The sequence below is a fragment of the Fragaria vesca genome, linkage group LG2 (assembly GCF_000184155.1).
Source record: "Fragaria vesca subsp. vesca linkage group LG2, FraVesHawaii_1.0, whole genome shotgun sequence".
Lineage (NCBI taxonomy): Eukaryota > Viridiplantae > Streptophyta > Magnoliopsida > Rosales > Rosaceae > Fragaria > Fragaria vesca.
The window spans coordinates 17,301,587-17,323,541 of record NC_020492.1 but is presented as its reverse complement, the minus strand read 5'-3'; the positions used below and the strand labels follow the sequence as shown (position 1 = coordinate 17,323,541).

Here is a 21,955-nt window from a genome sequence, read left to right as displayed (position 1 = left end):
AGACCGTTTGTGTTTACTTTGATCCAAGGAAAAAACGGAGGCTGCCATAAGACATGTTGAATTCTAGGAGTCTTACCACATTTAGGAGTAACTCCAAGAGAGGCCAATAAACGGGCATCAAGAACACCCTTATAGTGACTAGGAGCAAAAAAGCTAATTTGACGAATCCATGCCATAATTGAGCAACACATTGTATAGAAATTAGGGGATCGATTATCAAACCTTAGCTTATTCCGAGCCTTCCATAGAGCTATGAAAGTAAACATGTCAGCTGCTAGCCACAACTTAAAAAGCTACGATATGAAAGGTTAACCAACACTTGTATATTTAAAAATATACTTTGCGGACTTTTTTTTATTTAAACACTTTTATATCTGTAATAATTAATGAGCAAATTAGGAAGCTAACTCAAGGAACCCTTTTTGTTCTTTTTCATAGGTTTTTCATTGGAGAATCGAACCCCTTGATTTAGTTTAGCTTTGATTGATCCTAACCTAGGCTAACTCCAGGTCGCCAGGTTCTTGATCCATCCTGTGTAAACCTTTAGAGCATCTTTAGCAATGTCAACTATTTTTGAGTTAAATTTTAGCCAAATTAGCTAAAATGTTATTTTTGGCTAGCCACTTTAAAAATGTATTAAATTATAACTAGCCTCATCTGAGTCATCTCGCTCTTTATATTTAGCTAGCGAGATAGCTAAAAGTCATAATAGCTAAACTTTGGCTAGTCTGTTGTAGCTTCAAAAATATTATAAAAACTAAACATACTCTTTAAAATAGTTAAAAGTTAAAATAAAGAATCTGTTAAAGTTGCTCTTATATTTACTTATTCAGCGAGAAACACGAGAGGACCTGGAAGACGTTCTTAGTTTCTATATGCAAAGAGAGAGCGACCTTAATGTCTGTGCAAAGCAAAACACATAGCCCCACGCGCGTAACAGCGGAGAGTAGAATGAAAAAGAAGCCGGGCAACTAGAAGCTGCTGTTTTGGTCGCCGCGTCATTTCGACCAACCAAACCCTAATCAAATGATTGGATCAATTAAATATCTTTAATCTTTTATAATTAAAGTACAATTAAAAATTTAAAAAGCAGGTCGAGGCACTATTCGCCGCACAACGCCACGCCATGCCCAAGTGGCAACTGAGATCCATTCATTTTTAACACCACCACAGACACAGAGAGAGACAGAAACGCAGAACCCGGCCAGATAGAGAAAAATGATAGTGGTATTCCAACGTAGACAACAAAGCCACCACTACAAACACACTACTTCTCTGCGCCCTTTCCATTAACACCACCACTCTCTGCACCCACCCCCACCTCCTCCTCCCTCTTCCTTCTCATTCCTAGCTCTCTCTCTCTCTCTCTCTCTCTCTCTCGCTGCTATTATTTCTGAGCTGTAGCTAGTTCAACCATTGCATCATGTAAAGAATTCTTCTTTGATTCCTGCTTCCAAACTTGGACTTGGGAGGAACTTAATTACTACCCTTTTTAAAGGTACGCGGGTTTCATTTCATGTTTTCCTTCTTCCCTTTCTTTTCCTTACTGATCATATTATGTACGTACTTGGGTTTTTCTAATTATGTTTATTCATGTTTTTGCTCCTTATTTTACTTTTGCAGTTCAAGATCTGGAGGCCATCTTTGCTTAAGTTGGAAGCTAGCTATAGCTAGCTGGAGGGATAAAGATAAATAGTGAATGACATGTCTCTGGTACGTACATGACTAAGGTTTCTCTGAATTTGTAGTTTTCAGCTTTTGAGTTTGGAACTTTGGATTCACATGTTATGGTGTAGATAGCTTACTCTCTCACAGCCTCACAGTTCGTTGAAAAAGATCACGAGTACAAATCGCCTTCCAGAAAATTTACATTTTAGCCATCCATAATTCCCATAATTTCTTTTATATTTTGTGCTAAAAACTTTCAAAAAGTTTCTGTTTAAAATTAACTATCCGAAAGCGGAATGAATGGTCATGTTCCATTGACATGTTGATGGGTGGAACTTAAGATGCATTCTGGGATGGTGGAGATACGGATGGTGGTGCATAAAGTTCAGAATCAACTCTTTATGTCACCTCTAACACGTTAATTTCAGGGGCTCTTTTATTCCCCTTTTCTTTCTCTCCTTCCTTATTCTCTTTTAGTCTAAATACATTTTCCTTATTCTCTTTTAGTCTAAATACATTTCCTTAATGGTTTTGTAATTTTCAAATGAAATAATTCTTATTTGAAGTAGTCCACTATATGAATTTTTTATGAAAAAAAAACATTAACCATCAATTGGCCAATTAGTTATCACGTACAAAGCCTCTTATGTTTATTTAGATGAGTATAAATAACTCTAAATGATGCAGTGGAAATATAAACGTTGGAATCCACCAACGGCAACTTGAATCCACAAGTCTGGTTTTCTCGAATCCACGAGAAAATCTGGAATTCACCAGAAAAGTTAAGAAAATCTCAAAGGCTTATTAAAAGCTGACGACTATAATTGATAAAAGGTCCTTATAAAGGAGCAAATAAACCCTAGGGCAACTAACATCCAAGCCTAAAAGCTCATGGATTAAAAGAAAACCAAATCCAAAACAAACTATTAAAAATAATTGTTGAAAAGAAGTAAATCTGCATTTTGGAGGTCTAAACGGATTCGGATGGCCTAAAAAGCCCATACATCGTGGCGAAGCGATGAGTTTGGTTCATTTGGGCCGTTTCGCTTCCATAAAGGTATTATAATTGTCAATCGGTCACCGAACACCAAATCTGGGGCAAACCGGGTTTGGACTTGTTTCGATCAATCTGTTCAATCTCTGTTGTCATATGTTCTACATCAGTCTCCTCCACTTCAGAAGAACTCGACCCCGAGTTATTATCACCAAAAGAAGAATCATCCTCATGAAACTCATGTAAATCAGCAACATTAAAAAAATTTGAAATCCCCATAGAGGCAGGAAGATCAATAACATAAGCATTATCATTAATCTTCTTCAGTACCTTGAATGGTCCATATTTCCTGGGTTTCAGCTTGTTATATGTGCCAACGGAATACCTCTTTTTCCTTAGAAAAACCATGCCTGAATCCCCTTCATTAAACACCTTCACACGCCTACACTTGTCTGCAACAGTCTTGTACTTGGTGTTTGTCTTCTCCAACTTTGCTTTTATCCCTTCTTGAACTGTCTAAACACCCTCAGCCATTTTAACTACAACATCACTAACGCCTCGTCCTTTTGACAGCTTTGTCAAATCAACTACATGTCGTGGGGCAGAAGTGTAGACCACAGAAAAAGGTGACTTACCAATGGCACTATGCATAGAACTGTTGTAAGCAAATTCTACCTAAAGTAAGGCAAGGTCCCACTGCTTCGGCTTATCTCCACAGACACTCCTAATCATATTACCTAAACTCCTATTTGTAACATCAATCTGTCCATCTATTTGGGGTGAACTGTAGTACTCCTCTTTAAGGTTGTCCCAAATTGCTTCCACAATGTTAACCAGAAGTGACTCAAAACTTCGTATCACGGTCAGAGCTAATGGACTTAAGCACCCCATGCAAACGAACAACCTTCATGAAAAACAATTTGGCTATATTCGCAGCATCTGCAGTTTTCTTACTAATAAATTGTGACATCTTTGAAAATCTATCTACCACCACAAACACAGAATCCACCCCTCTTTAAGTTCGAGGTAAACCCAACACAAAATCCATAGAAACATCATGCCAAAATTCATCAGGAACAGGTAAATGCATGTAAAGACCATTATTTTGGGACCGACCCTTAGATACCTAACAAAACATAGCACTTCCTGACAATATTGTTGACGTCTCGCTTTAACTGAGGCTAGTAATAACGCTCCTAGCCTCCAAGGTTGCAGTTGTCTTGTCTTTTCCAAAGTGACCATATTATCCTCCCCCATGTAAAAAGAAGATTTGGGTACACATAACTGGTTGTCTCGAAACATATATCCTTCATTGATAAGAAAACCAGCAATTGGTTGTTTCTTGCTAACACACTGCTCCCAAACCTGTTTGAAATCATCATCTGATGTAGAACAGATGGTAAAAGTTACTTCAAATCAGATTTATAATAAATTTTGCGCGACAAACTCGAAAAGTGCAAAACAACATCTTCTTGAATATTCCAGCGGCTAACAACCTCATGATACGAGAATTACCGATCTTATTATTTTTTATTATTCACCGCTTCTTGACTTTTATTTTTTTCTGTCTAAATTTGGCCCATTATCGTTCTACATCAGTCTCCTCCACTACGAAAGAACTCGACCTCGAGTTCATCTTGAATGAAAAACAAGATTTTGTAGGAGGAAAATCCAATAAAATATTAGACAATTGAACATGTGGATTGCTGGTATGATTTTTTGCATATTTTGATGGCACAATCATGAATCCCATGCCATAAATGAGTTCATCATAGGCAACTTGAATAGATTCTCCTTGGCTCTCAAGATTGCATTCTTGGAAGACATCTGAACAAATTATTTGTGGCTGCAAGGTTTCTTCAATGTGGATAATCATGTCAAAACAAGCTCTTTCTTCTTTAACCTCTTGATCATCATGGTTGGTTTCTTGTGAGACTTCTTTCGCTAAAGGCTTGATTTTAATCTTGCGCGACTCCCACCTAATTAAATAGGTATGGTCTTCCGAAAAGCACATCAGTGTCGTCCATGTCAATCACAGGACAAGTGAGCTCATCGTTATAAAATTCTCCTATAGAGATATGAACTTTACAAACCTATGTTACTTGTGCATGACCATTAATCCAATACGGATCGCTCAGCTTCATTGTCGGTAATTGAAGGTAATCAACAACCTTACTTGTTGTAAAATTCTCTTGCAGGCTACTATCAATTATTGCCGACCATACCTTGTCTTTGATGAAACATGTTGTTTGAAGGTCGTCATAATCTGGCGATGTGAATACCCAATGTTCCATGCTAGCTTCCTTCTTCTTCTTCTTCTTTTTTCTTTTTTTTGAATTGAATTGATGAGGTTAACCTAGGGCGAATCCCTTGGTATGTTCCTCTTCAATTTTGGATAGATATTCTACGACCAGTGTTGTTGAGGTTGGCGGGTAACAAGAACTTGATCACCCATGACTACGAGTCCATAACCACTAGGAAAAAAAAAATCCTGCTTTGATTACCAATTGATGCAATGGAAATATAAACGTTGGAATCCACTAACGGCGACTTGAATCCACAAGTTTGATTTTCTTGAATCCACGAGAGAATCTGGAATCCACCAGAAAAATTGAGAAAATCTCAAAAGTTTTTATTAATCAAAAGCTGATGACTACAACTGATAAAAAGTCCTTATAAAGGAGCAAATAAACCCTAGGCCAACTAACATCCAAGCCTAGCTAAAAGCCCATGGATTAAAAGAAAACCAAATCCAAAACAAACTATTAAAAATAATTGCTGAAAAGAAGTAAATCTGTATTTTGGAGGCCTAAACGGACTCGGATGGCCTAAAAAACCCATACGTCGTGGCAAAGCGACGAGTTTGATCGTTGAGCCGTTCCGTTTCCAGAAAGGTATTATAATGATCAATCAGACACTGAATGCCAAATCTGAAGCAAACTGGGTTTGGACTTGTTTCGATCAATCTGCTCTTTGATCTCTATTTCCATCTGTTCTACATCACTAAACGTGTGTTTTGCTCACACATGACTATGTGACGCGTTTATATATGTCATGCATGTCAACTTTTTACTGTTAAAGACCTAACCAAGATGAAAATGAGTAAGTATATGTAATATGTTTACAAACTTATTGATCTCCATATGAGATTTGGATCTTGAACTTCCTATTTTTCTTATTCTAAAAGCAAGAAAAGGTCATGCGGGCAGTATGATAACTGGTGTAAGTAATTGGGTCTTTACATCGATTCAAATTAATCAATTTTGAGTCTGCAGTTGTCTCTTTCAGTATGATCTCTAGCTAGCTAAGAGTTTTGATTTACTTAACTCCCTGTTGTATTTGATACTTCTCTCTTCAATTAGTTTTGTGAGTATTTTCGTGTTAAAATCAAGACAATGAAACCAGTTTAATTAACAGTTTCATGCTCACTGCTTAGTTAAATTAAAGCTAGAGTATATATAACTATATCGTGCAATATTGTGTATATTTGACTATCTCAGTGCCCAGTTGATGAAACCTTAACTTGTATTGCAGCTGTGCTGATGATATTGTCATTTTGTGCGCAGGTTATTTTTACCAGTGTGACTGTGTGAGTACGTACCTCTCGATCATCAACACCTACAAAAACCTCTTTTGGGGTGGTTCTTTGCTGTCGTCGACATTCCCAAGTCTCTTGTGCACAGGCAACGCAAGGTACACGTATATATACATGTCACATGATTTCTCTATAAAATCCTCAAGAAAGTTAGTTACTCAAAAAGAAAAATCCACAAGAAATTTAGTACAGTGCATGCAGAGGTTCAGTACATGAGTAAAAAACTAGAAATACATTTGCGTTTTCTCCTATGAGGGATCGATCGATGCGGTCCATCAGTACTCCATAGATCGCTCGCTAATGATCCATGCAACCAAACAAGACATAATGAGACCCTCATGTATGTTGAAGGAACCAAACATAACCAGAAAGCAATAGAATTCGATCAATGAGATCCCGCCCAAAAGCGAAGAAGTCGTAATCGGATTCTAAATGGCAGAGAAAAGCCACCATATACAGGAGGTAGATCAGGGAAAAACTGAGTTACCTAGATAGACCAATAGAAAGAAGAAATACCAGAGATGGTGGTGAGGAAGGAGAGAAGATACTTAAGATAGCTAGAGACGCAATAATTTTTACAATTATTTTGCTGTCCATTTGCACTTCAGTAATTCTAAAATCAAAATTATAAACCTACACTGAGAATAAATTCATTCAGGCATACAATTCCAAGGATTTAAAGTGAACAAAAATCGTTTTACCAAAAAAAAAAAAAAAAAGAAAGAAGAAGTGAACAAAATCTTGAAAATGTAAGAGCGTATTTGCAAGAGTTACCCCTTTTTTTTTTTGGGTAAGCGTAGAGAGACTAACATCGTCCTCCTACGAAAATTTATTGAAAAAATAAAAAATGTAAAATAAGCTAGAGGACTAGGCTAGGCCAATGCCAGCCATATAATACAAAAATCGTCTAATATCAAGGAAACAAACCAATATAGCAAAAACAGACGAATTGTGCCTCCTCCATTTATTTTGTCCTATTATGAGCGTGATTTTTGAGGTCTGCCAAGAGTTACCCCCTCTAATGCTTTGTAAACAAGTAGAAAGACTTTGAATCAAGAACATCATAATAATATAGGAACATTGAGAACCAGGTACTGTTCTTTATGCATGAATGTTAATCTCTGGTTTGTACGTAAATATCAAACCAGTGAGGGAAGAACTGATTTTCTTGTGTTACATGTCTCTTTTTTTTCTTTTTTTTAACATCAAACCAGTTTATACTTTATACTACTGTTTTTGGACGAGATGAACTCTATTTGGAGGCACTTTACAATGTTGTTTCATATATGACATTGAATGTGCTGGCCTTCATCTGCAATCTCTTTTCCTGGTGCATCTAGGTGTTTGTGTTTCGATTTTAATTGTCTAGCTAACTTTTGCACTCTGATATCCTCTGTGTCACAGGAAGGTACTTCTGGTTTATTGCACGTTGGCCATACTTCAATTTTGATCGACTTCATTAAATGGCAAGAGTTTGTTCGCCATACTTTGATCCTGAGTATGAAAACCTGAGCACAAGAATCAATCCTCCAAGGTTAGAATCATGCACGTACCACTAGAGTAGTTTTGTTTCACAGTTCAGCAACCTAGTGCTCCATTACCATCATTTTAGCGGTAATGGCTACGTTGATGGGTAGGGACTTAAATCACTTAATTAATATGTGTTCTTGAATATGAAAGCAGTAGGAAACAATATACTTTGACATCTAATTCATCAAAACCTCATGTCTGCTATTGTGATCTCTGTATGCTGGATTGCCGGTATTAATTGGGGATGGGTCTCTGAACCCAGCCTTTCTCCAAGAATGAATTTGAGTAAAACTTCAATTTTAAGACGGCAAGATGTTTAAAGAAATGCTTCAAAGAGATGGCAGTTGTTGTTTGACGTGTGCTAGACAGCTGCTAGTAAGCTGTTATTGAATACAGTGACTAATTAGCACCTCTTGGTACATAGTTCAAATCTCTACATAATATGTTTGCAGGGTCTGTGTGGACAACTCGAGCTGCAGTGACTGTACCCTAGTCAAGGTGATTTTCGCTTAGAGTCATTACAGTTGTGGTTCTACTGACATATATATAAAGTCCTGCAATCGGTACATACGTAATACGTAGCTGAATACAATGAATTCTTTTCTTTCTTTACTCATATGAAAGTTACCTCTAAAGCATTATATAAAATTCCAGTAGTATTTTTCGGTAATGCATTAAACATTATATTGTTCGATTCAGAGCTTTGCATGAAAACATATACATATATACAATATACTTGTTAGGTATACATCTTACTGTATATATTGATCAACACAACATACAGGACTTGCTTCATGTTTATATATTCCAGAATCCATGTGTAGAAGATATATAATACACCATGCATGTTGAAATTAGTGTATTTGTCTTTGTAGGTTGATAGTGTCAATAAGCCGGGAATTCTGCTTGAAGTTGTTCAAGTACTGACAGACCTTGACCTCATAATCACTAAAGCCTATATCTCCTCTGATGGTGGATGGTTCATGGACGGTACGTATATTCTTCTGTAACTGCTAAAATGAGAGTCATGATCGATACTATGTTATGGCAATTTCTCCTCTCTAGAAAGAAATCAAATGTTGTGTAAGATAGTTCAACATAGGAGAATTGGATTATCCACTCTTGGCAACTACTCTTCGGCTCTTAAGTTTTTCTTGAAGTGATGAAACATGACATTTCCATATATTTTCAACAGTGTTTCACGTCACCGATCAACAAGGAAAGCAGATTACGGACAGAAAAACCATTGATCACATTGAGAAGGTAAACCCCTACCACTATTGCTCTACTATTGCAACATATGTTTTTTTTATGCTTATGCACTCCAATATTGACCTACATCAGTGGCTAGCAAACCGCAAATGTTAACCATATCACCTTTATCATAGTTCCAAACTGGATGTAATAATTTCATTTTATAGAAAATGCAGGCTTGAATATTAAGCCAAGCCTCACCATTTCCCCAAGCAGCCTGCATAAGGGGTTGCTTTCATGTGATGGTATTAAGAGCAATGTTGTCTATGATTTGTGGCATGAATAGGCTTTAGGACCAAAGGGGGATACCACAGAAGTAGTGAAGACTTGGCCAGGAAAAAGGGTTGGAGTGCATTCTGTAGGTGATCACACAGCCATTGAGCTAATTGGAAGAGACCGTCCAGGTCTCTTATCTGAGATCTCTGCTGTTCTTGCCGATCTGCACTTTAACGTAGTTGCTGCTGAAGTATGGACACACAACAGAAGAATAGCCTGTGTTCTTTATGTTAACGATACCACATCCCAGCCTGTGGACCATCCAACCAGATTATCGACTATTGAAGAGAGACTCAAGAACATCTTACGTGGGTGCGAAGATGATGACAATGTAGGTCACACAAGTTTCTCTATGGGGTTCACTCATGTGGATAGACGGCTCCACCAGATGTTGTTTGCTGACAGAGATTATGAGGGCAGTGGCGGCCATGGCGGTGGCGGTGGTGGTGGATTATCAAATGAGGTTGATTTTCCTGCCTGTTTCCAACCAAAGATCACCATTGAGCGTTGGGAAGAAAAGGGATACTCGGTGGTCAGTGTCCGGTGCAAAGATCGTGCAAAACTTATGTTTGACATCGTATGCACACTCACTGATATGGAATATGTTGTTTTCCATGCCACCATCTCGTCTGATGGTCCATATGCATCACAGGTACATACCATACACATAATTTGTATCATCTTCAATATATACTCTCAAAGATATGATCATTATAGCAATAGAAATGATGCATATAATTGATTGCAGGAGTATTATATTCGTCACATGGATGGTTGCACCCTTGATACCGAAGGTGAGAAGGAAAGGGTAGTCAAATGTATTGATGCTGCAATTCGTAGAAGAGTAAGCGAGGTTAGTGAAAAACAACTATAATTTACAGATATACTATCTTCCTAATCTCAAATCCCTAACAAAATGTGGAAGAAAGAGGAACCTAGCTAGTGAAACTACTGCTATATCAATTATGAACAGCTAGCTGATCAATCTTAAACTAAACTTAATATTAATCCTCTGTAGTCAAGAATATATATCACCATAGAAATGGACTATGTAATGTTCATTAGAGATTACAAAACGTGTTTTGAGTGCATTGACAGGAAAATTTGTCCATAAAATGCAACTATCCGGCTTTCCTTATCAGCCATGGTAATCATCAGCATCTGATCATGAAACGGTGTCATTTTACTCTATAAATATTTTTAATTTTGTTGAATGTACGTATATAGTCTTCTTTGTATGTGTAGTCTTCTTTTTGTCAATTCTAGTCTGCTTTGTGTGTCTACTCACTAGAATCAAACTATCAATAGCTCCTGAATCTTTCTTTGTCACGTCCCAAAAAGATCTGAAAGAATACTGTCATAAACAGTGATTATATGGTAAGACCCTTCTCTAATGCCTAAAATAAAAGCTACTATTTAAAACCTGGAAATGAAATCTCAGAAAAATAAAAGAAATAAACAAATTAGAGGAATAAACGCAATTGAATCAAGAAAGCATGCATCTAGCAGATTACTGTACAGTGTTTTGAATAATCTTTCATTTGAACAAATGGTTATTATATATGCAGGCAACTACCTTAAGCGTCTCTTAGAAGGATATAAATACATATATATGCAGTATGCACAGCTAATTACATTTAAGATCACAGTTAGGCACTAAAGTTTTCTGATAATCGGCATTTTTCCAGTATCATGAAGATTAGTGGAGACTAAATTCTTAAATTTGTCATAACTCATAATTAATCTAGTGTTATCAGAAGGGGGAGTTAGCAATGTTAGACGAGACTGGAATGGGCATACGAACTTCACTTTTGGCTTTTCTGCTTTCTCATTCATTAATTATACAAAATTCCCTACTGAAGTTCTTCAAAGTTCAAACGCCGGTCTGTACAAGACGATTACATATAATTTTCGAAATGAATCCATTAAACAAGGTGATTGCAATCGAAAATCTATCATTGTCTGCTTGAAAGTTCAAAACAGACTAAGTTTAGCCATCATAAGCAGCCACGCACATTGCACTATTCACTTGTATCAATGCATATTAATATTTTGAAGCTCTAATTGATGCTGGATAGAAGAAAGATATGTATCTTGAGTTTTGATAGAATTAATGGATTAAATTTCAATGACATTCAGGGGCTTAGGCTAGAGCTATGTGCAAAGGATAGGGTAGGCCTGCTATCAGAAGTAACAAGGATCCTGAGGGAGAATGGGTTATCAGTTATAAGAGCAGGCGTCTCAACCATTGGTGAACAAGCAATGAATGTATTTTATGTTAGAGATTCTTCAGGGAACTCAGTGGACATACAAAAAATCGAAGCTCTTCGTAAAGAAATTGGACACACAATGATGTTCAATGTGAAGAAAGTTCCAACGAGTTCTAAGGCACCTGAGACACCTGATACTAGTGGATGGGCAAAGACAAGCTTCTTCTTTGGTAACTTGTTAGAGAGGTTCTTGGCTTGACAAGATGCATCTACTTGTAAAAGGTACATTGCAAATGTACAGAATAATAAATCTGTTCAGGAAGTTATCTGAACAGAGTTTCTGCAGTTGTACACTTTGTATAATATGCATGCTTGACAACAGTCTTCTCTTTTCTGTAACTTTTGAACTTTTCACAACTGTCGTTCTCTTTTTATATTTTCTTTTAGATTTCATGTCTAGATTGCTTGGGGTTAAAAAATTTCAAATTAATTTGAATATTATTGGGGATGTAACTGAAGCCATGCACACTATATATTGACTGAAAAATGGTGAGAGCTTCTAGATTAAGTTTCAACTTGATATAAAATGTTGAACTTCAAAGGAAAATCTTATGAATAATCATCAAAACAACAATCCAAAAGAGACAATATAACAAAAAAAAAAAATAGTTCTTGTTGAATTGAGGAATACAGAAAAGAGAGATCGAGTAGCTAATGGAATCACTATCTCCATCAATACATACTGATGCTTTTTTAAGGATTTCAAATCCCGAAGAAAATATTTTATGTTGCACTACGTGAGAATGTATATATGCTAATTGTTTCACTTTTATGAAATTTCTTCTAAACATTCAAAACATACAAAACCAAACCATATCTAGTCGAGCCATTATATTTTAGGGCGGCTCCTAAAAGAATCAAAGCTTAGGTCGATTTTATGAATCGAAGTTTTGAAATCATTAAGTTTTTGGACTGTGAGTTTTGACATCGATCTCAGAGAGATATACAAGTCAAAAATTCTCACCCTATCACTCATGAGCTTATGTGAGTGCAATGTTTGTTGTATGTGATCTCTAGCCATGTTAATTATTTTTTATCTTCTATGGTTCTTGGTTCTGCAACAGATGTTGCATATTGACAAAGCCAAATGAACTATGAGTTTCTTTTGCTTCAGCGCGCTCTTTAGTTGTCCTTTTTACATTGAAATGTTCATTGATTAGTTTATAGATAGTGTTAGCCCAAGTGGGAGATTGTTGGAACTGATTTGGACTTAAACACATCTGTCAAAATTATGGTCAAATTCATATGGAACATGGATTGAATAACAAGAAGCTTAAAGGCTAGTTTGGTATTGTTGTGACTTTAAAAAAAACTTTTGTTGTTGTATTGCGAAAATAATTAGCTGTAAATTAAAATAGTTTTGTGTTTGGTATATATTAGTTTTAAAAGTGCTGCCAAGATAAAATTTATTAATTTCTAGTGTTTTTAGTGATATCTGCTTTTAAGGTTGCTTCTAAAAGCTGGTGCCAGTGACATGTAATTTTTTAAAAAAAAACTGTTTTTCTTTCATTTTCCAAACACTATAAAATCTAAAAGTTCGGATAAAAGCTAATTTTTTTAAAAGCAAAGCTGTACCAAACTAGGCCTAAGTCTTTAACTCAGTTTCTGAGAAGTAATCCGAGTTGTATATAAGTTGGATTACATAGAGGTTCATTAAATTTAACCTAAATTGCATTCGAATTAGTATTGCGATAGGATTATGCATGCTTTATACATATGTTATCATTGAGTACAATAAAGATTTGGTTATGGGATTGAATCTGGTTTGTGATCACTATATAAAGGAGGCTAAGTCACTGTTTTTGCATCAAGAAGGCATCCCATTGACCCATTGTGCTTGCTATTTGGTACAGAAACACAGAAGGCTAGAATCTCCATCAAGTTATCTCTTTGCTTGTGCAGCAGTTGCAGAAGAAGGTCAAGATGGTGTCGTCGAACAAAGTTGTTGTTAAAGCTGATTGGAGATCTAATGAAGGTCCATTCCTAATTTATCTAGGATAACTAAAGTCTGCAAAATTTCTTTAAGTGTTCTTGAATATATGCATGTGTGTTTATGGAATAGATCCAAAACTAAAGATTAGATGGCTTAATAGGATTTTGAAAACCATCTAATAATGGTATCAGAGCTTATATGCACTCAACTACCTCTTGATCAGCGTTTGTCTTCGACTCGCCGAGCGCCTCCGCGTTCGTCTTTGCTCTCAATCGCAGTATGAACTCTCGTATCCCCATTTTTACCTCACTCTACCCCAAACACCCATAGCAAAAGATTAAAGTGATCACCTCAACCCCTTAGTTAAAAATGAAATTCACCCCCCACATCCACGTGTTTCCTCATCACAGTTTTTCACAATGCTTTTACAAAGATAAGGACATTTGGTTGAAACTTTTGTAATAAATGTATATATGTTGTAATTACGAAGTCTGAGCCAAATTTAGGTGTTTTGAACGAATTTACTTATATTTATGTAATTGTGTTGCTAAGTTTGAATGCTGTTGTTTTTCCATCAACTTCAACAACAACCAAAACAAACAAGCCTTTTTTTTTTCACAGAAAACTACCAAAACTCATAATATGAGAAAATAAAATGGAAGTGAAATCCACACTCTAAATTGTAATCCACACTCCCACTTTCTATTTTTAGTAATTTAAATTTTGTCATTAGTGACTTAACTTTTGTCTTTTTATGAAAATGATGAGTAAAACTAGAAAGTGAGAGTGTGAATTATAATTTGAAGAGTGTGGATAAAAACTCAGTAATGAACTAATCTTATTCAAATCCGTCAAAACTGAAACAAAAATCAAACAGAAAAAAACTCTGAAAATCAAAAAACAATACATAGATAATTATATACCTCCTCGTAGGAATCGTGAGGAATCACGCCACTAGAACACTAGCTCCATCACCAATGTTTGTTTTACATCCACCAAATCCAGCGGCACTCAACTACCTCCTGATCAGCACTCGTTTTCGCCCTCCAATCGCAGTATGAACTCTCGGACCCTCCAATCGTAGTATGAACTCTCGAATCCCCATTATTTTTACCTCACTCTACCCCAAAAACTCATAGCAAAGGATAAAAGTGATCACCTCAACCCCTTAGTTAAAAATGAAATTCACCCCCCACATCCACGTGTTTCCTCATCACAATTCCCCCCCTCCCCCCCCCCCCCCCAAAACAGTAAATGATAAAAAGGAGGGAATTTGTCTTTCCCCCCAAATTAACAAAGGATAGGAGATGGCTCTAAAATTAACTAAATTACCAACCAAAATTAACAAATATATAAGAGAAAATGACAATAAAATTAAGTAAAATTAATATGAACCAGAATTAATTGTTCATCATTGTAATCATTATCAAATCAACCAGATATCCCAAAATTAAACAAAAATACAGCATTTCTTGAAATCCAAAAAAAGAAAAAAAACAGAAATTGTTGCCAAATCTTTATCTTGGACTCCATGCCATTGATGCTTGCTGCTAGCTCCATTGCTTAATTCCTATAGTAACATACACAGATACACTATTAATTAGAAACTATATATGAAAGAATGAAGAAACAAACCCTAATCATGATGTATACACTCAAGTCCCATGAGCTAGTGAAGCTTCTTTTCGTGATCAACAAGGTTGGGTTTGCTGATGTACTTTTTTCGCAAGAAGTTAAGAACTGGTAGATTAGACGAGATTGATTGATTATAAATAAAACCCTAGATAGCCTTCATGTGTCAATTTCTTGGTAAGAAACCAATTTCTATACTTACCTGCATGAGAAGAACAATCCGCCATGGCTTTTCTGATGACCGAACATCACCTTGGGACTAGAAACTGTCAGATTGCTGTAGACATATAAAATTTAACGATAATAATAATCGTTGAATTATTCAAACGATGTGTGGCCCGACAAATTGCATACGTGGCTCGTGAGTTGGCAACGTTGAAAAGTCGTTGGAAATGACAAGTGGCGATGTGTAAATGGTCGGTCGACAATAAAACCTTAAATCCTGACTAAAATCAATTATTAAATGTCGATCGATAATCGGATATCAATTAAATTAAATTGATTATCGAAAAAGGAAGTCGGACATTTAATCCAAAGCAGTTATACCTTATCGGTCGTAACTAAATCAATCAATTAAAACTGATTGATTTAATTATGTTAAAATTAATAGTTAAATCAATTAATCAAAACTGATTGATTTAATTATTACCGTTAAGGAAATACAATTAATTCGGTGTCTTCATTACATGCCATAAACGGAGGTATGTTGACACTATAAATACCCCCTCTCATATCAAGAGGAGGACTTCCGGCAAGAGAGAACAAATTGCTCCCGAGAGCTCAGAAGTCTCCCACAAACTTGTGAAGAACTACCAAACCCCCAAATAACTAGTTCCTCACCAAACCCAAATCCAAATCCCAAACACACGTCACTTGACTAAACTTCTTGTGACCAATCTCATCTCAAGAACAAGTGCTTTGGCACCCTTGAGTAAAACCCAAACTAGGAGGTCGAATCAGAGGATTCACAAAGAGTTGTAACCCGCATTTATATCAATAAAATTATATTCTTTTTGTACACGTGTTGTTCTGGCATTTGTCGCAGATTATTTCGTGTTTACAAAAGTGGCACGCCCAGTGGGACATTCTTTGCCTCTCATCTCCTCATCCTAAAGCAAAATCAAATCTGTTCGCGCAATGGCTTCCAAGAACACCCAAGCCGTCGCAACGAAAAAATCCAAATCAACGACCTCAAGGTCAAGCAGCGAATCCTCGAGTCACATCACTCGAAGCATGGCGAGAACTCAGCCCACGACATTTGTGGCTCTACCTTCAAAGCCTCGACAACCAATTATCACCTTGGAGAGTTTAGGGGCAAGCCAACATGTCTCTCGAAGCGAAGAGAGAGAGACTCCGAAGAAATCAAGGGAGCGATCATTCTCATCCGCTTACTCTGATGGTGAATCAAGCACGGCTTCGCATCATGGGAGCCCCAATGGAGATGAAGACCATACTTATGGCATGCCATCAAGTAGCTCGTCTCACCCTATCAACATGCAAGTCATGGTGACCGGAGTAGCCACCATTGAAGAGCAAATAGCTAATCTGATGGGAGCAGTCGAGAAGCTCACCAAAACGGTGGAAGAAAAAGACCTACAAATTGCTGAGCTCTGGTCCAAACTTCAAATCCAAGATGAAGAAAAAGAAGAAAAGAGGGAAAGAGAAGAAGAGAATTCTCATAACACTGACAAGAACAATGATGGCTCACTTGCATCCATGTCGTTCCAGCAGTTGCAAGATATCATCACCAACTCCATCAGAGCTCAATATGGAGGCCCTTCTCGTGATTCTCTCGTGTACTCTAAACCCTACACCAAGAGGATTGACGGTTTAAGGATGTCGTTCGGATATCAGCCACCGAAGTTCCAACAATTCGAGGGAAAAGGAAACCCGAAGCAGCATGTTGCACATTTCATAGAGACTTGCAACAACGCGGGGACAGAAGGCGACCATTTGGTCAAGCAGTTCGTTCGCTCTTTGAAGGGAAACGCCTTTGAATGGTACACAGACTTGGAACCTGAGTTTATTAACAGTTGGGACCAAATGGAGCGCGAGTTCCTAAACCGTTTCTATAGTACAAGGTGTACCATGAGCATGATGGAACTCACCAACACAAAACAACGAGGAGGTGAGCCAGCAATCGACTTCATCAATAGGTGGCGGTCACTCAGTCTCGATTGCAAGGATCGCTTGTCAGAAGTTTCCGCGGTTGAGATGTGCATCCAAGGCATGCATTTTGACCTGCTATACATTTTGCAAGGAATCAAGCCTCGGACTTTTGAAGAATTGGCTACGCGAGCACATGATATGGAGCTAAGCCTAGCTAGCCACAAGGCGAAGGAGTCTATCATTGACCAACGAAAAGACAAGATCTTCGGAAGCAAGGTTGACAAAACCGTGAAGAAACCAACGACGGAGTCAATGGCTGTGAATGTCGCTCCAATCAAAATCTCAAACAAGAAAGAGGTTAAGAAAGCTGAGCCAACTCGTGCTTATGATAGAAGAAAACGCTCATTAAGCGAGTTGGAGCGAAAGACATATCCGTTCCCAGATACCGACGTGGCAGGCATGTTGGAAGATTTGCTTGAAAACAAGGTGATAGAACTTCCGGAGTGCAAACGTCCAGAAGAAATCCATCAAGTTAATGACCCAAAATATTGCAAGTATCATCGAATCATTAGCCACCCCGTCGAGAAATGCTTTGTCTTGAAAGATTTGATAATGAACCTCACTAGACAAGGAAGAATTGAGCTAGATGTTGATGAAGTTGCTGAGGTCAATTGCACCACCATTTCTTTTGGGTCATTTGATCTGATTGAAGTACCTTCCACACCAATGAAAGCGCCATACCACTTCTCAAGAGAGGATGCCAAAGGAGAGAAGTTGGCGGAAGTTAAGCAAGTCCAACAGATGAATCTCGCTCCTAAGGTTGTTGCTAAACTGACCAAGGCGTTGATGATGAAGGATGGATACTTGTTACTCGACGGAGGGTATGCAAAAATGTGTCATCAGGTCCACCACCCATGCAGTTAAATCGCCAACAATCACGTAAGAATGGTCAAAGTCTTGAGAAGAACGAGACGAGGTGTGTTAAGGAAAAGACCACTCCTTGCAAGCCGAGACCTATCAGTCAAACTTTGCCAATGAAGCACATGCCTATGGCACAAGCAAGTATAAGAGCTAGTTCAATGACAACAAGTTGCGAAGATAGTTCTAAAGATTCTGAGAAGGCTGAAGCAAACAAGGTGAAAACAGATCAAGAAGCGGATGCAAATGAAGTGTTGAAACATTTGGAAGACTTACCTCTAAAACTTAGTCTCTCAGACATGTTGCAGCTACCCAAAGCAATGAGATGCACATTAGTCCAATTGTTACTCGACGTGGGCAAACATTCCTCGAACATCCAAGAATGTGCGACATGCGTTGCATGTTGCGATGCCGTCCATTTCACGGATGAAGACCTACAATTGGGTTCTAAGCCTCACAATAGACCTCTATTTGTGACAGGGTACATACGAGAGCATAGATTGAATCGCATGCTCATAGATGGAGGGTCCGCCGTAAATATTATGCCAAAATCAACAATGTCGAGACTCGGCATCAACATTGATGAGTTGTCTAAAAGTCGTCTTATGATCCAAGGCTTCAACCAAGGAGGGCAAAGAGCAATAGGCATGGTTCGATTAGACATGGACATTGGAGAATTGAAGTCTAACACCTTGTTCCATGTGATTGATGCAAAGACGTCATACAATCTATTGTTGGGGCGGCCATGGGTTCATGAAAATGGCGTCGTGCCCTCAACTTTGCACCAATGTTTCAAATTCTATCGCGGAGGTGTGAAAACGGTGGTAGGGGACACCAAGCCGTTCACTGAAGCTGATTCTTACTTTGCAGATTCCAAGTTCTATATGAATGAGGAATCGGTATCAGAAGTTCTTCCAGTTGAAGTCCCCTCTACAGGAAAAGCCACCGAGTTAAAGAAGAAAGAAGCTGAAACTGAAAGCAAAACAAACCAAGAGTCGCATAAATCTTCATCAGAAATTACGACATCAAATGCGAAAGAGAAATCCAATCAAGCTGTCCCAATCCTTCGCTATGTGCCAAAATCCAAGCGAAAGGAAGGAGAATCTCCATTTTTGGGGGCAAAACAGCAAGAAAGTCCTCGAAGCTTAGGCGAAGAGACATAAAATTGTTGAAGGAAACATCGACGTTACCTTTGACGAAGTTGAGCGGCCAAACTCCTACCAAGCAACCGTTGAAGGGGTTTGTCAAACCAAACCAAGGCAAAATCAAGCATGGGCCCTTACCCGAAAAAAGAACAAATGAAGGGTTCGACCCCAATGCTTACAAGTTGTTGGCAAAGGCCGGGTTTGACTTTGGTTCACCAAGCAAAGAAGATGACCAAATTATTAGCAAGAAAACACACGAGCTCAATGAGTCTCAAAAGAAGCTGAGAGAGCAAGGAAACTCAGCGAGAGCAGGTCTTGGTTTTGCCCCAAGCAAGCTAATCAAGATCTTTGGAAGGAGAAAGGGTGCTCAAGCTAGCACACAATACATTGGTGTTGAAGTAGTAGAAGATGACGTTCCGCAATGTCACCATATCTCTCGCACTTCGGCATTTGATCGTATCTACCCAAGTTCTCAAAGTACTACTACCGAATCAACAAGCAGAGTTTCGGTGTTTGAGCATGTTGATAGGTCAACAAGTCGAAGCTCAATCTTCAATCGTCTTGACATCTCAGCTACACGAACTTCAGTGTTCAAAAGGTTGACACAGTCAAATGAAGAAAACAAACAAGTGGAGCCAACTCCTCGAAAGTCGGCACTTGAGAGGATCCAAGCACCTAAACAACAAGGGAGCAAAAGAAAAGAAGACGTTGGTCAAATGGAAGATAAAGAAATCCGAAGCCTCATCCCATCACGCATGAAAAGACGTTGCATGTTGGAGGTGAATTCGACGGACCAACTTAAAGTGAAGCAACGCACCATCATACTCACTGGTCAAGACAAAGAAGGCGATGGTACAAGTGACGATGAAGATGATATTGTTCAATGTGCTTATCACATCACCGTAGCGGAAGTGGAAGCTTATGAAGAGGATGACCATGAGGGCTCCGAATATGAAGTGGAAGCAGCTCCTCCAGAACTCGAAGATGGGGTGAAAGCTACAGTTGATGAACTTAAGGAGCTCAATTTGGGGACAGAGGAAGACCCAAGACCAATATTTGTGAGCGCATCACTAAGTCCCCAAGAAGAGAAGTAGTACTATGACTTGTTGCTCGAATATAAGGATGTCTTCGCTTGGAATTACAAAGAAATGCCAGGTCTTGACCCTAAGGTAGCAGTTCATCGATTAGCTGTTAAACCAGAGGCTCGACCCATCAAGCAACTGACACGACGTTTTCGAACAGAGGTGCAAACCCAAATTGAAGCAGAGGTTGACAAGTTGATCGCTGCAGGCTTCATCAGAGAGGTCCAATATCCTAAATGGATTGCGAACATTGTCCCAGTTGAAAAGAAGAATGGACAATTGCGTGTGTGTGTGGACTTTCGCAACTTGAATGATGCGTGTTGATAGGAGCACAAAGTGTGACGTTCTTAATATGTTTATACCCTTTATTTACCCTTTGTTAACTCCTATTTAGTTGTTTTAGCTTTATATTTGTGTTTAGTGTAGAATAATTGCTTAATTTAGAAATATGTAGTTTTTAGTATTAGAATACATAGTATTTTCGGATTTGAATAATTTGGTGTTGAAATTGTGCTAAGTGTTGGAAACCCTTGTTTACTCAGGATTCCTGTCTTGATCAAGATTCCATCTTTCCTCGAAGCCTAGTCCATGAAGGAGAGGTCCAAACCAAGTCCAATATGGAGAAGAAGATCTAAATTCGGCAGAATTTCAAGAATATCCAAGCCTTGAAAAATCTGGATTAAAATCGGGAGAATTCCTGTGCACGTCTGTCAACTTCAACGGACTCTCCAGGACAGCTCACAATGAATCAGAAAACGTGCCAGATAGGGATAGAAAGCTACGGGAGTCTAGTTTCCAAATCAATTGGAATCACCTCAATATCTATTTTCTAGAGGGAGTTATGACGTAATCATCAGACGGAGGTCATTCTGCCGAAATTGAGAAGAACTAGGAATCCTAAACCAACTTGGTTTAGGCTTTGTGGCCGACTTCTCTAGGGTTTTTCCTCTATATAAAGCATGACTTCAAGGACAAAAGATCATCATCAACCCGTGCAAATAACACCAAATCCTTTGCCGAAACTCCATCAACCTCCAAACACCACAATCCGATCCCACCTTCAGCATTCGTCCAAAGCACGTAGCCTAGGACTCCGCGCACTCGAAGAATAGAACAAGTAGGGATATTTTGAGAGTGTATTTCATCTTCTATTTTCGGATTGCTATGTGTTTGTTCTTGTTTTTGTTTGCTTTATGTATTTGCTTAAGTATGTTTCGATTCTTGTCTATGAGATAGAAGTACTTTTGAGCCATGTTTTGAATTAAAGTTTACAATTTATAATCAATGATTTGAGGTTTTATGCCGTGAGTTTTATGTCTAAATACTTTAAGATTTTCGGTGCTATATTCCATTATCATGTGTAGTTGATACAAGTAGTTGATATTGCATGTGTTAATCATCCAAAGTTCGACTTTGATACACGTAGTTGATAAGTTGCATTGTCTTTGTTTTTCTACCGATTTTCTTACCTATGTTTGTATTTGGTACTTGTGCTTAAACTAACATCAAATTACTTTATTGTGATACGTAATTAGTCATGATTAGTTTA

At 38.0% G+C, this 21,955-nt stretch overlaps 1 protein-coding gene across 1 annotated transcript; it reads left to right on the top strand.

The window, feature by feature from the left end:
- The first annotated feature begins 1,333 nt into the window (after positions 1 to 1,333).
- Positions 1,334 to 11,848, top strand: LOC101309692. Its single transcript, XM_004290673.1, has 10 exons — positions 1,334 to 1,498; positions 1,624 to 1,713; positions 6,229 to 6,355; positions 7,662 to 7,791; positions 8,240 to 8,285; positions 8,663 to 8,777; positions 8,983 to 9,050; positions 9,328 to 9,969; positions 10,066 to 10,170; positions 11,457 to 11,848. Exons 4-10 carry the CDS (start codon positions 7,721 to 7,723, stop codon positions 11,784 to 11,786), a joined length of 1,377 nt encoding a protein of 458 aa, XP_004290721.1. The 5' UTR covers positions 1,334 to 1,498; positions 1,624 to 1,713; positions 6,229 to 6,355; positions 7,662 to 7,720; the 3' UTR covers positions 11,787 to 11,848.
- Positions 11,849 to 21,955: the final 10,107 nt, after the last annotated feature.